Source organism: Beta vulgaris, chromosome 9, assembly GCF_026745355.1.
Source record: "Beta vulgaris subsp. vulgaris cultivar EL10 chromosome 9, EL10.2, whole genome shotgun sequence".
NCBI lineage: Eukaryota > Viridiplantae > Streptophyta > Magnoliopsida > Caryophyllales > Amaranthaceae > Beta > Beta vulgaris.
This window is the reverse complement of record NC_079210.1, coordinates 4,577,521-4,591,434: the sequence shown is the minus strand read 5'-3', so window position 1 is coordinate 4,591,434 and position 13,914 is coordinate 4,577,521. Positions and strand designations below refer to the sequence as shown.

The following is a 13,914-nucleotide window of genomic DNA, read 5'->3' as shown; positions in this document are numbered from 1 at the left end:
GTCACCTTGTTCCCCCTGAACAAGTGACTTTCTCTCTTGACTTCACTCGAAGTCTTTCTTTTTCTCTCTTTTCTTTCTCTTTCTCTTTTTCTCTCGAAATGATTACAGATTTTGTGTCACACAACCCAATCTCTAATACAGTGAATAATAATGAAAGAAGAGATGAAACCGAAAATACTTTCACATAAAATATTACAATAAAATTCTGAAAGCCTAACTATTTTGTTCGTTACACACAACTTTTTGTAGATAACAGATTTCCCCATGATCTTCTACACAAACATAGTGGGTGCTAAATTTCAGCCTCACTCATCCACTTTGTAGCCGTTGGAGGATCAGTTTGAAGTTGTGCTGTTGTGGTTCCGAATCTTCAGCCACGATCACACGCCTTAGAATTAGATGGGCAGTTGTGGGTTGTTGTAGTTCCGAAAATCTAGGAACTATTTCAGCAACCCTCCTTTTTAGGTGCTGGAAGTTAGCGCCTCAGAAAGCTGTTCATCAATTAGCATTTTCATTTCCTGCGTATACACGTACTAGCTTCCAAGAACATTATGGTTTCTAATATTTTCACAAATTAAGTCCATAATATTATTTATTGGTCACAAACACAAATAAAGTTAATAACTTAATTTTTGATTAAACTCCTAATCAATTCTCCATAAGTTATTAAACATGATATTTTTGATATAAAGTAATAAACCTAAGATAAAATAGCAAACCTAGATTATAAGATAAGATAAAATAAATAAATCTAATAACACGAAATAAAATAAATAAATTAATCAAAGATAAATATTTGTCATCATCAAAATAGTGAATACAACAGATTTTGTGTGCTTTTGTGATGAGAGGGCCTTCTTGTACCAGTTGTTGTATCACTGTCTTCCTTCTAGCTACATTTGTACCCAGTAGCTTCTCATAATAGCTCAAAATAGCTTGTGCAACTGTATCAGGGGTATCCTGCCAATTACCAGCTTCATCATGAATACAATACACTTGATCCTGGAGTCTTCTTTGTTTTATGCTTTGATGAAATAACTGAGTATTCTCATCAGCATGTTGAATCCAAGCTGCTTTGGATATCTGTGCTAGAAACTCCATATAAGCTTGATGTATCTTGTGATATTCCTTGACTGCTGCAGTTTCCTGTGCTGCATATTGAGTGTTATCAGGATGAGCATGCATCAATTCCTGAGCAACAAGCATCTTATGATGAGCTTGCAACTCTGAAGCCTGCTGAATTTCAGAGAAACCCTGCTTGTTGAGTTCTCTCAAAGCCATCTTGACAACTTCCAATTTATGTAACAACCTATACATCTTTGTTCCTTGTACATCTACCTGCCAGGCTGTTTTCACTATATCTTCAAACAATGGTGATGTTCTCCACATTGTAAAGTATTTAAAAGGTCTTTTACCTTCCCTATGCTCTTCATGGACAACCAAGACTGCAGGTGAATGACAAATTCTCCTTCAGGTTGAAATGAAACTGCTGCTATGCTATACATATTCTGCCAAGCTGGATTGGCCATTATTTTGTCAAGTTTTGATTATCTCTTTCCTTCTAGTTCCTCCAATTTTGGGAGGAAAGGGAAAGGAATATCTATTAGATTTTCTTTACTCTCTCTTACCTTCCTTTCCAATTTGATCTCTTATAATTTTTTTACCGAGGTTAAGAAAGTCTATTTTTCTTTTAATTTCGTTTCTTTTCTATCCAACTTTTCCCAACCAAACACATTGTCGACATCTCATTATATTATCATAATGACAAAGAGGACAAATACTGTAATTGGTAATTATTTCTCGATGGGCTAAATTTGTTCTTCAAGATAATTGAACTTTAGGTACAATATCAATTTTCTTGATCCAATGGAAAGGCCATGGAATGGAAGACAAAGAATGGATACCATAAGCTAGTCAAGTAGCCGTTTTAAGAGAGAAATAGCTTAATAAGCTAATACGATCACACGAATAGTAGACAGGATAACCGAAAAATAACGGAAGGAATGTTTTAACAACATCAAAGTTCAAAATCCAAACAACATGAAAGCTATTATTAAAATTACAATTGTATGATTTTAGCTAGCAATCCTCTATCAATGAAGCACTATTACTGTCGTAGCTATTGTACTTGTAAAACATGGCACATACAAGATAATAAATAAAACTTACTAGCCCTAAGATGCTGAGCATCCAATATAGGTAATCTATATTACCATGGTTAATATCATCTGGTAGCCATGAAGTAGTATGTTGAACCACACTTAGAACAACAGCACCAAAATAGCTTCCAAGTGCAAATTGCAAACTAGTTATAGCAACTGCAGTATTGCTAAGAGAAGCCGGAAGTTCCTGGTAATAGAATCTCATCAAGGACGAAAAATCAAACGCCGCGCTAAAACCCAATAACGCAAGCGGGAAGACAAGCCAAAATACTGACATAGGAGATACTGCATGAGGTTGTTCCAGCATATGGTGATCACTCTTGACTACATTAAGCCGTTTCATTTCGACTAAGGCGAAAGCAACTGCGCTTAGCACATTGAGAAAGTATCCGACACCAATGCATTGGAGAGGCGTAAGAGATTTATTAGCTATCTTTTGTAATAGTGGATATATGACGCGATCAAGGAAAGAAATTCCGATGCAAGTTGTTATAAGGATAAAGATGGACATACTTCCTGCTGGAATTTTGAAATGAGGTCCCATGCTTCTATCCATGACTAAAGCCTGGAGCACGACTAGACTTGAACTAATTGTGAAGATGATGCTAGAAACTATTCCAGCTGACAATATTGGCAAAACTTTTATCAATCTTTTGAGGTCTTCCACTTCCTCTACAGTACATAGGCTCCACGATTTCGTGCATTTTTGGCTATTGTTTGCATCTTCATGTTTATGCATTGTTTTTAGAGCTGCTCGATTAAGAAATCTACATTGAACAATTCAAAGAATCATAAGGATGCTCAAAATTTTCGTTGGAAATATAATTAAACTGAGCATGAGAAAATACAAATTTCAACAACTTAATTTAATTTACCTGAGGGTATTGCTTGGGGCTTGATGATTGATAACGTCTGACGATGAGATTCCATAAAAATAACAATTCCTGTCATAGTTTTCAGCTACGATTTTGTTCATCTTTCTAAGAGATGCTACGAACACACGAGCGATGCTGGTGAAAGGGCTCCCTCCTCGTGGCATTACACGCTTGTAGAAACACGAGCCACACAAGAAGACAACTATGGCTACTGCATTAGCTGCGACACCAATGCCATAACCGAGTCCCCAACTCACATTATTTTGCAAGTACACAATGACTGTGTAACCTATCACTTTGCCGAGTTGATTAGCAATAAGGAACCAGTTAAAGAAAATTCGTTGTTGTTCGGAAGACTTAGGAAATTGGTCTGCGCCTATTGTTCCTAGTAGAAAATTTGTACCTCCAGCTCCAGTTGCAGCTAAGGCTATGGTGACATAGATAAAGCATTGTTGTTGGTTTGTTGGGAGCTTGCATTTTATGAAGCTGCTTGTGGTGCATGGAAGGGGCCTTAAGGAAGAAATTGTAGCTGAAAGTGTAAACAAGATAACACCCTGGAAGAAATCAAGAATAGTATACAAATTGGTTATTGGAAGAATATAATCTTAAATTACATGTCATTTCAATATATCCCCCGAGATTTTTTTTGAGTATAAGAACGATTACTATATCGACTGTTTCACATACAAATTACTACTTTATATATTAAAAACATATGTACTACTCCGATCCTTCCGTCGAATTTAGTTGCAACAATTGTGTTTTGGTTTTTAAATAAGACCATTGGACACTATTGTGGTATAGTTACTCATTAACGTAGAAGCATGCACCCTTAAGTAGAATCCTATAATTTTTCTTTCTCTCTTCTGAGCATGCATTCTTTACCAATATCAATTCCTTCACGATTGATGAATTAATATTGGTGAAACTACGATGATTTCCATTTCCAAAATCGTGAAGTTTGATGAAATTTTAAAAGTTCGGGTTTATCAGAAAATTAGGAGCAAACGTGGAATTATTTAGGGAAACAACACATAGAATACAAGTTTTTTATATAATAGTATAACATTCCTAAATCATATGATATAGTCCTATACCCATAAACAGCACGGCTAATTTGGTAGTCGTCTAGTAGATGTAGCAAAACACAACTAATTTTTGGAAGGCAAAGAAAAAAGAATCTACTTACAAGTAGAGAAACAAAAGATGCAACAGTGAAGATGGAGAGCGATCCAAACAAGGAGTCTGCAAAGACTGCTGCGAGGATGTTGACAAAGGTCATACCACCCATGGATATATTATATAACTTTGCAGCAGTAATCTCCTTCATGTTGTACTGCTCTATTGCATACACAACCATGTTGGCAGTCCAACCACTTGTAGCTAATGATAATCCCATGACAGTCCCTGTATAATAATATGCAATTTTAAATGTACCATGCTAATTAAGATTTAAAGAAAAATTAAGGCTTTAATGAAAGAAATAATACTATATAATAGAGGAATGCAACTTGGGTTGTTATTTGTTAATTGATTCCAAGTACTATCTAGTATGAGATGATGGAACATATAGGAGTTGAAACATCAAGCATCTAGCGATTTTATCGGGTTAAGTAAAGATTTAAACAAATATCTAGTCAAAAGATTCTGGTGCTTTCTAATACATAAATGGATTACTTGTACGAGAGTTTAACCACATATATATGAACTCAATTGATATTGTGATTGTATGCATGATAAATTTATTGCTAGACCAATTCGCTTTAAGTCAAAATAGGTCATTTTTTTTGTCAAAATACTTTCTCAGTCAATAAGGTTTACTTAAAAACAAAGGTAACTTTTAACCTTAGTTAGTCACTTTTATATAAATAAAAGTGACTTATTTTGAACAAATAGTTACCCCAATATGATAGATAATTGATAAACTTCATTGGGCTACGTCGCACACCAGAGGAGAGTTTAAAGGTATGTAAACAAATAATATTAGATCCACACCTCTTTTTCTTCCCTACCACATACATGTGGATTTTTTAAAAATCTCTACCCAACTCTCTCCTCTCCCAACTTCTTATGCCAAATTCAAGATTATAAGTAAATAAAACGGTGAAAAGTACATAATACTGATACATACATGTTAGACGTACAGTACTTAGATTGTTAGAGTAAGTGTCAAACTCAGAAGGAAACTAAGAAATTATAAAACCTATAATAAGATAGTGTATTATTGTTTGTGTGTAGTTTTTGCGTTTATAAATCCTTTTTTACCAACAAAATACAATCATAAACAGACACTATATGTCTACAAACACTATAGACGTTATGTTAGATGCATCTAATCTAACAGGTAGAGGTTCATCATTCCTTGCATGACACTCGGCTCAAATATAAACTTGATAATAATTGCAGAAAGTAGCTACAGTAGTACCCAAAAAAAAAAAGAGCATTAAATAGCTAGTTACAAACATATGATAATAGGCGAAAGCTGAAATTGCTAAAATCTTAATCAGTGAACGAGAGAGCTGAATACCAGTGATGAACGGGAAGGTGATCCATCCTCCTTTCTTCTTGTTGTCAAAGCATTTTTGCCCATTATCATTCGCTTCATCATTTCTTGATAATGCCTCTTGCTCCTCCGGTTTACAAGCCTCCATTTTTTACATTTACTATCAAACAAAGATGGAAACGAGTAGTTTCATTTGGCTTATTAATATACTTGCTACCTATAGTAATTATTAATTTTGTTAAGACAGTTGTTCGTAGTGGTGACTTTAAAAATTCATTTCATTTCTGATTTTCTGATTATTTACTTTGGCTTTTAGTAGCTAATTATTTAATAGATTTACTGCTATAATTTATCTGGTATACATGTGATGGGACTGGTTACCAAAGCTTCAATACATGATCCGTTTTAAAAAAAGTAATGTATATATTCTCGTTCTGAACACACGCTATTTTAGGCTAGGATGATAAAATAAAGTAATAATTGTTTTAGATAAGTTAATCTTTGCCCCGTCTTCTCAAAATAGGTCAAGTTATGGATTATTCGTGAGTAAGTTAACTCTACACCTAGATCATATCTCTTCAGCCTAAAATAGCTGAAGTAAACTAAATTGAACTAACTGAACTGAACTGAATTGAATTGAACGAAATTGACTTGAATTAAATTGAATTGAATTAAATTGAATGTAATAAATATATAAATAATATTTAAACAATAATAATATGAATATTAGTTAATAATTATAATGAAAAGTAATAATAATGAATAATAATAATATTTTGGATATTTTTAAATGATAGTTATGAATAAATAATATTAATAATCATAAATTATTAATAATAATAATTAATAATAATTATTTTATATTATTTGTATTAATATATTAATACTTGATGATGATTATATAATAACAATAATATATAAGAAGTAAATTAATATTACTATTTTAATAATTAGATTTAATAATATAATAATATTTAGTGATAAAAATAATGATTGTGTCAGACCGCGCAAAATTGCATCATAAACCGTTTTGACGCAATTTGATTGGTTTACTGGCTAAAAACGTGGGTTTATTTGTGCTTTTGACCTAATTCATGTTTCTTCTAATAATAATAGTAATAATAATGAGTAAATTAAAGTTATAATAAACAAAATAATATATATAATAATAATAATAATAACAATAATAATAATACTTAATAATAATGATATAAAAATAAATAATAAGAGTAATTAGTAAAATAAATTAGACCAACATAATAATAATATTTAACAAAATGGTTATAAAAGAATGGAGCTGAACTGAATTGAACTGAACTGAACTGAGCCGAGCTGAACTAAACTGAGTTGAAATGAACTGAACTGAAAATAAGCTGGGGAGAACAAGCCCCCTACTTTAACTCTATGTGAGTTTGATTACACGTAACCTATTGGTAACCTGTTGACTTCTTCCCGACCAAAACCCCTTCTTACTCTCTGCCCCACCCCTACAAACACCCCCTTCCCATCCCTGCAAACTCCCCGCCCCCTCTTCCTATGACCACCCCCTTCCATCCCCTCCGAACACCTACCCTACCACTCTGCTTATAACATGTTTATTTAGAAATTTGGGAACAACCAAACAAATGAAATGCTTTCATATTTGACTTATATACTGTTATTCTAAGGATAGACAATTATCCAGTCCCACCAGAAGATAACAATTTTCACCTTCCATTTAGCTCCTCTATGTTATAGCCAATGAGTTACCGATTGATGAAAATTTTGCCTCCAATCCGAAATTTAGAGATACGTCTCGTTCCATCTTCCATAAGTTGCCTCCTGAGAAATCTCGGGGCCTCATACCTAGCCACTGCATGTTGAGCTTTTTATTAGCAATATTGTGATTCCACTTATCCCAATTTATGAAGCATACAAGAAAATACATATATATTAATGAGAAATTGCCAATTTACATCATATATATATATATGCAAATAGGTCATATTTCATGCCATTATTTTAGAAATAACTTCCAGAATCCCCCTTTTTCAGGAAGTTTCTAAATCGTCGATCAGTTTCTTCAACAACATCACCGATCAACTATATTATGGGTTTCAGAAAAGGGCATTTTTAGATGATTTCCCCCCCTTTTTTTATTTACATCACTTAAAGGGTGGAAGTCAAGGTATTAAGTTATATATTTTAGGAAACATATATTTCCTTGACGTATTGCCTTGTAACTAGAATTCTTAGTTTTCAAAACTTGTTGTACTATATTTGATCAAGATTGAATGAAAAACACAACAAAACATTTAACCTAGCAACTCTTGGCATGGTATCAGGCTAAGGTGTTGTATACCCTTACATATTCACATCACTATGGCCGGTGATGAAGCTTCTGTCAAAGATCAAGCACCACCCACGCCCCTAACCATCCCTCCCACCTCTCCTTTCTTCCTCGATCCTCAAAACAGACCGGGTGACTACATCACCCCCACCCGTCTCAGGGCGGATAATAATGACCAGTGGGCTTCCAATATGCAAATGGCGCTTGAAGCCCGACAAAAATTCGCCTTTCTTGATGGCACGATTACATCTCCTTCACCACCATGTACTTCTTCTGATTGGAGTATTATTCAAGCCATGCTTATTTCCTGGATCATGAATACTATCTCTCTAGAGATTAAAGGTACGCTTTCAAGATGTCGTGATGCAAAACGTTTATGAGATTCCTTGCAATCTCGTTTTGCTATGGCTAATGGACCTTGTATTCAACAACTTGCCTATTCTCTTAATGACTCTTGATGCTGATTTTTATGGTCCTGTTCGCACTAATATTCTTTCCCAAGATCCTTTGCAGACTCTTTATAGGGCTTATCAATTAGTTGTTCAAGCGGAATGGGTTCGCTTGGCTCAAATCGTGCCCGACTCTTCTCATGATGTGGTGAGTTATGCATTGCGTACGACTCCCCGTGGCAGCCATGCTTCTTCCTCTCACTCTCAGGCAAAGGTGAGGGAAGATAAATATCATCTTCAATGCACGCACTGCGAGAAATCTGGGAACGAAATTGGTTCATATTTCGAACTCGTGGGATATCTAGTTTGGTTAGAGGAGCGGTATGGTCATGGGGGGTCCATGCTCCACTCAACCACCTATTGCACCTGCTGTCACAAGAGGTTGCGGGTGCTGTGGCTTCTCCTGCGAATGTTGGGGCTTCTGCCACCCCCTTTACTCTATTTACGGTAGATCAATGGAAGGCCTTAGCCGATTTCTTGAGTAATACCAAAATTTCAGACGATCGTTTGCACAATATGTTTACTACCACTGATTGGATTGTGGATATCGGTGCCTCTAATCATATGACTGGTGATGCTTCTTTATTATTTGATATTGTATGTATTGTTGATTGTCCCGTGGGTATTCCTAATGATGCGGTTATTATGGTACAAAAAGAGGGTTTAGTTCATCTTTCTAATACTCTTATTCTCACTCATGTGCTTTTTGTGCCTAATTTACATTGCAATTTACCATCTGTTTCACAACTAACTGCAACTATGAATTGTATTGTTCAATTCAATTCTAAAGTTTATGCTTGTAACAACCCTAGTAACCCTGGCTAGCTTACAGAGGATTAAGCACAACAAAAGAGACTCTAGTTGAGATAACCTGGACTATTACCATCACACTCACCGAACTACATCAAAGAGTGTGGAACTCAATTCCTAATTCTAATTATACTTATCAGTACCAAATAAAATTCATATCATATATCTCTTTCTTTGTAAACATAAGTTAAATTGAAACTTAGATAGTAAAATGAACATCATAATAACACTTTCAACTCATAACAAAGTTAATTGGATTGGTAAAGGAATGAGGAAGGCAGACTTAGTTTAGTACATCTGTCAACCACCATCTATGGCGGCAACACACTGGAAATTAGACGAGAAGTAGAGGCAACAACCGCATAGAAGTGAGAGAAGAGTGCGAAACAGGACAACATCAGACGCAAGAGGAGAGAAAGAACATCAGGAGCAGCGGCGGCGTACAAACAACGACGGAGACCAACAGTGACACGGACAAGAGAGGATGCAGGAGTAGCGTCGGCTAGCAATATCGAACACATAACAGACGAGAGAGAAAGAGTGTTTCGAGGGAGAAAAGAGAAAGTTCGGACAACTGCAACGCTGGCGAGCAGAAAGCAAGCTCCAACGAGCAGCAACCGGGGGGGATTCCGACGAAGGGCTAGGGAGAAGAGAAAGAGGAACGGGATTGGGGTTCTGGGTTTTCACGGGAAGCAGGGAAGAAAGTATGGGTTGGAACTTTTGGGATTTTACGGGAGAGAGAAAGGTTTTGAGGGGGTTTGGGTTTGGATCAGCCAAACTAAATTGACAAGGGGGCGTTTGGGCTAGTTTATCTAACCGACAAAGGTTGGGTCCAAAACCGACAATAGGAAGGATTTAGGATTAGCAAATTACGATTCAAATAATCTGGGTACTTATCACCCAAAAAAAAAAAAAAAATATTTTAAAAAATAACTTCCTATATTATTTTTTGGAAAGTAAGTGAGTAGTATATTGCCAACCAAAAAACATATACAACCTAAGTCCTTGGAGGATTGGAAACACACAGGCCATACAACCAGACTACCAATTTACGGGCTATCTATCCATTCACAATCCCTATCACTCCACTTCGCCGAAGTGCAAAATTGGATTCTATTTTTAACTATACATTTTGTATTTACACTTTCTATTCTACTAACTTTGTATTGCCAGAAGCTTCATTTCGTGTCATCCAAATCTGGTATACTATTGCAGAAATTACAGTATACAAAACTTGCTTCCTCACTTTGGTCCCCTTATATCTTCTCCTGGTCCAGTTTACCCACTGCAGTAAACTCCTTTGCCTCCATATCACACAAATCCATTCAAGGATTTTGGAGAGAACATGCTTACTGAATTATTCACACTCAAAAAAATGTGATCATGTGTTTCCCCTGCACTTCTACACAAGCAACATGTGTTGTCTGGGCTAATATTGTGGAGGAACAAAGTATCTTTTGTTTTCAATCTGCCCTGAATTCTCAACCACAAGATAAATTGTGCTTAGGTAGGTTCATCCTATTCCAAACCCCTGGTGAGCAATTGACTGCACTTCTACTCTCCATCAGATCATTGTATATTTTTTTAATTGAGTATGTGTGATTCATACTCCAATTACACATATCCATCTGAATGAGATCAGTTTTAACCTTGTAAAGGTATTTTATTACCCAACTAGCTCCTGGTGGGGCTTGAAAATCCCATCAATTGCTATCATGCACATAAACATTATGCACCCACTTTACCCATATATCATCTTTCTGACATCATATATGCCAAACAAGCTTCCCAATAGCAGCTTTATTCCATATATATTTCTGAAACCTAAACCCCCTCCTTCTTATTCCTGCAGATAGCCTCCCATTTGACATTACCTACTTTTCCACCAATAGCTGCACCAGACCATAAGTAATTCTTGCATATGGAATTAATCTTCCTTAACACAACATCATGAAGTAGGAAGATTTGTGCCCAATAAGTATGAACATTTAGTAGGACTAAATTTATTAACTAAGCTCTGCCAGCATAAGACAAACTTCTAGTACTCCAAGATCTTATTCTACTGGTCATTTTGGCAATGAGCAAGTCACAATCAGCAGCACTTAGCTTCTTAGAGCTTATAGGCACACCAAGATACTTTCAGAAAATCACAATCATCCAGCTCACTAAGCTAATATATGCTAGAATTCTAGTTAAGTAATCCATGCAAAGAACAAATATCAAAGGAGACATGGGATTTCCCTGCCTGAGACCTCTTTTTGTAGCAAAAAAGCCCTATGTGCTTGTATTTATCATCAGTGTGAATTTGGGTGTTGTGACACACTCCATAACACAATTCACAAAGTGACTAGGAAAGTTCAGAGCCTCTAATAAATCTTGCAGAAACCTCCATTCCGCAGAGTCGTAGGCTTTTTTTGGGTATACTTTCATTAACATCCCCTTGACTTGATTGTTACTCCTACCAATCTTTTCACTAAGTCTTGGCACAACAAGATGTGAGTATACTTCTACCATTGATAAAAGCCTCATGTGTTTGAGAGACAACACCAGGAAGTACCCTACTCAATCTAGAGTAAATAAGCTTCATTATGGCTTTGTATAACACTGAACAGCAGGCTATGGGTCTAAAATTACCCACAGAAGCAGGGCAAGTAGTTTTAGGAATCAATGTTATGGCAATAACATTAATTTTCTTAAGCATTTCACCACTTCTAAAGAAGTCCTACACTGCTGCTACCACATCCCTGCCCACAATATCCCAAGTTTTCTTACAAAAACAGCTTGAGTATCCATCCAAACCTGGAGACTTCTCATCAAGGATAGAGAAAATTGCATTTTTGATATCTTTTGCACTAAAATCAAGTGATAAAGCCTGATGTTGAGCCTCATCAAGAATGTTCCCTTTAGCTATAATTGCATTCTCCACCTTTCTCACCACACCTTCACTGCCCAACAAACCATGGTAAAAATCAAGAAATGCATTTGCCAGCCTAGTTGAGTTGTTTGCCATTCACCATTCTTTTCAAATTGTGTTTATTCTATTATGTATCCTCCTTAGCTTCACATTTTGATGAAAAAAATCTTGTATTATCATCACCTTCATTAAGCCACCTGATTTTGGCTTTTTGACTCAGAAAAAGAGTATAATTCCTGTGTGCCAGAACATATTACTCCCTAGCTTCCTTTTCCTGAGATAAAAATCTTCTGGGTTATTATGCAAAGCATGCTGAGCTGTAATCATCTTATTGTACTTTGCGACATTTTGTTCAGGGACATCACCATACTGGGAAGCATTTAAGCATTTGAGTTTTTCAGCAACTTTAATTTCCCACGACCTTATACATCTTGGTGCCATGAATGGTATGTTGCCAACATTGTCTAACAATATTCCGAAACTGATCAGCTTGACACGATATATTGAAAAATCTAAGTGGTTTCTTCCTTGACTCATTCACAAATGATCTGACCACCAAAGGACAATGGTCAAATTCTCCCTCGGGAAGAACAGTTACTTCTGTGTGCGGCCATGCATTTATCCAACCTTCATTCTCAAGAACCCTGTCCAACTTGCAAAACACCCTATCACTTCCTTCCTGCTTGTTGTTCCATGTGAAAAACTGCCCACACACCTTCACCTCCATCATATGGCAGTGAGCCATACATGTCTTCATGTCTTCTATCTCTCTTGCTCTCACTGGTTGCCCAAGCCTATCATCAATACTCAAGATGGCATTAAAGTCACCAAGAATGATCCAGGGATCATCATTAATAGTCAGCCTCCTCATATCCCTCCACATCTCTTCTCTTCCATTCCTCTCATTATAACCAGAAATGAATGTACATTTAAATCTTCTCCCTCCATTCACAACCCATATTTTTGTACACACTAACACATTCACATGAAAAGCACTGGGATGCCATCCTAACACAATCCTTTCTTTACCATGCTACTGAATATTTGTAGTTATGCACCACCCTAGACATACATTGAGATAAAAGTCTCCAAGTGAAGGAGATTTTATCTTGGTTTCAAGGAAACTAAACAATTTTATGTTGTAAGTCACTAGAAAGTTCCTCACTTCTCCTTGCTTCCTTCTGTTGTTTAACATTCCAACTGACTATATTATCCATCATGGTAGGGGGCTCCCCCCCCCCTCACCATGTTCCACCTCCTTTTGTGCTACCTACATCTCCAGTATCTCAACTCCTTCACTAATCTCCTCCAACACTGCAAATGAGTTTTCAACTGGAACATGTTGTTGTACGGCCCGAGACTTAGGATTCTGTTTTGTCACCACTTGAAACCCATCAACCTCCATCTTATGCTACTGTTTCTTTGGCATCCATTGCCTAGTAACAAGCTTCTATGTTTAGCCCTTACACTCCTTCATTACATGCCCAATTCTTTTGCAACTCTCACATTGGACAAGTTTCCATTCATACTTCACATATTGTTCCATGATCATCCCTTTTTCATTTTCAAATGTGATAAATTAGGGAATTCCTGATTCATCCTAGCCTCCACCATTATCCTAGCAAACTGTAACCTATCTTTGTTACTTGTTGCCTGGTTTACTTTTCATGGTTTCCCAATCCCTGCCACTAACTTGAACAAGCAGTTTTCTCCCCAGTATTTCAAGTCAAGAGATGGTAATTGAATCCACATTGGTACTGTTTTAACATCTTTTTTCTGAACATTCAACTCAGAATTCCACTTCTTGACTATAAGAGGTTTTCTATCAAAAACCTGGAACTCATCATTCAAGATTGCAATTTGTTTTTTTGG

General features: G+C 36.1%; 1 protein-coding gene across 1 annotated transcript; it reads right to left on the bottom strand.

Annotated features, from left to right (window-relative positions):
* Nucleotides 1-2,001: 2,001 nt before the first annotated feature.
* On the bottom strand, nucleotides 2,002-5,706 carry LOC104883271 (protein NRT1/ PTR FAMILY 2.3). Its single transcript, XM_048636248.2, has 4 exons — nucleotides 5,565-5,706; nucleotides 4,227-4,444; nucleotides 3,038-3,591; nucleotides 2,002-2,929 (listed from the first exon to the last, which is right to left on the bottom strand). Exons 1-4 carry the CDS (start codon nucleotides 5,686-5,688, stop codon nucleotides 2,080-2,082), a joined length of 1,746 nt encoding a protein of 581 aa, XP_048492205.1. The 5' UTR covers nucleotides 5,689-5,706; the 3' UTR covers nucleotides 2,002-2,079.
* Between the last annotated feature and the right edge of the window lie 8,208 nt (nucleotides 5,707-13,914).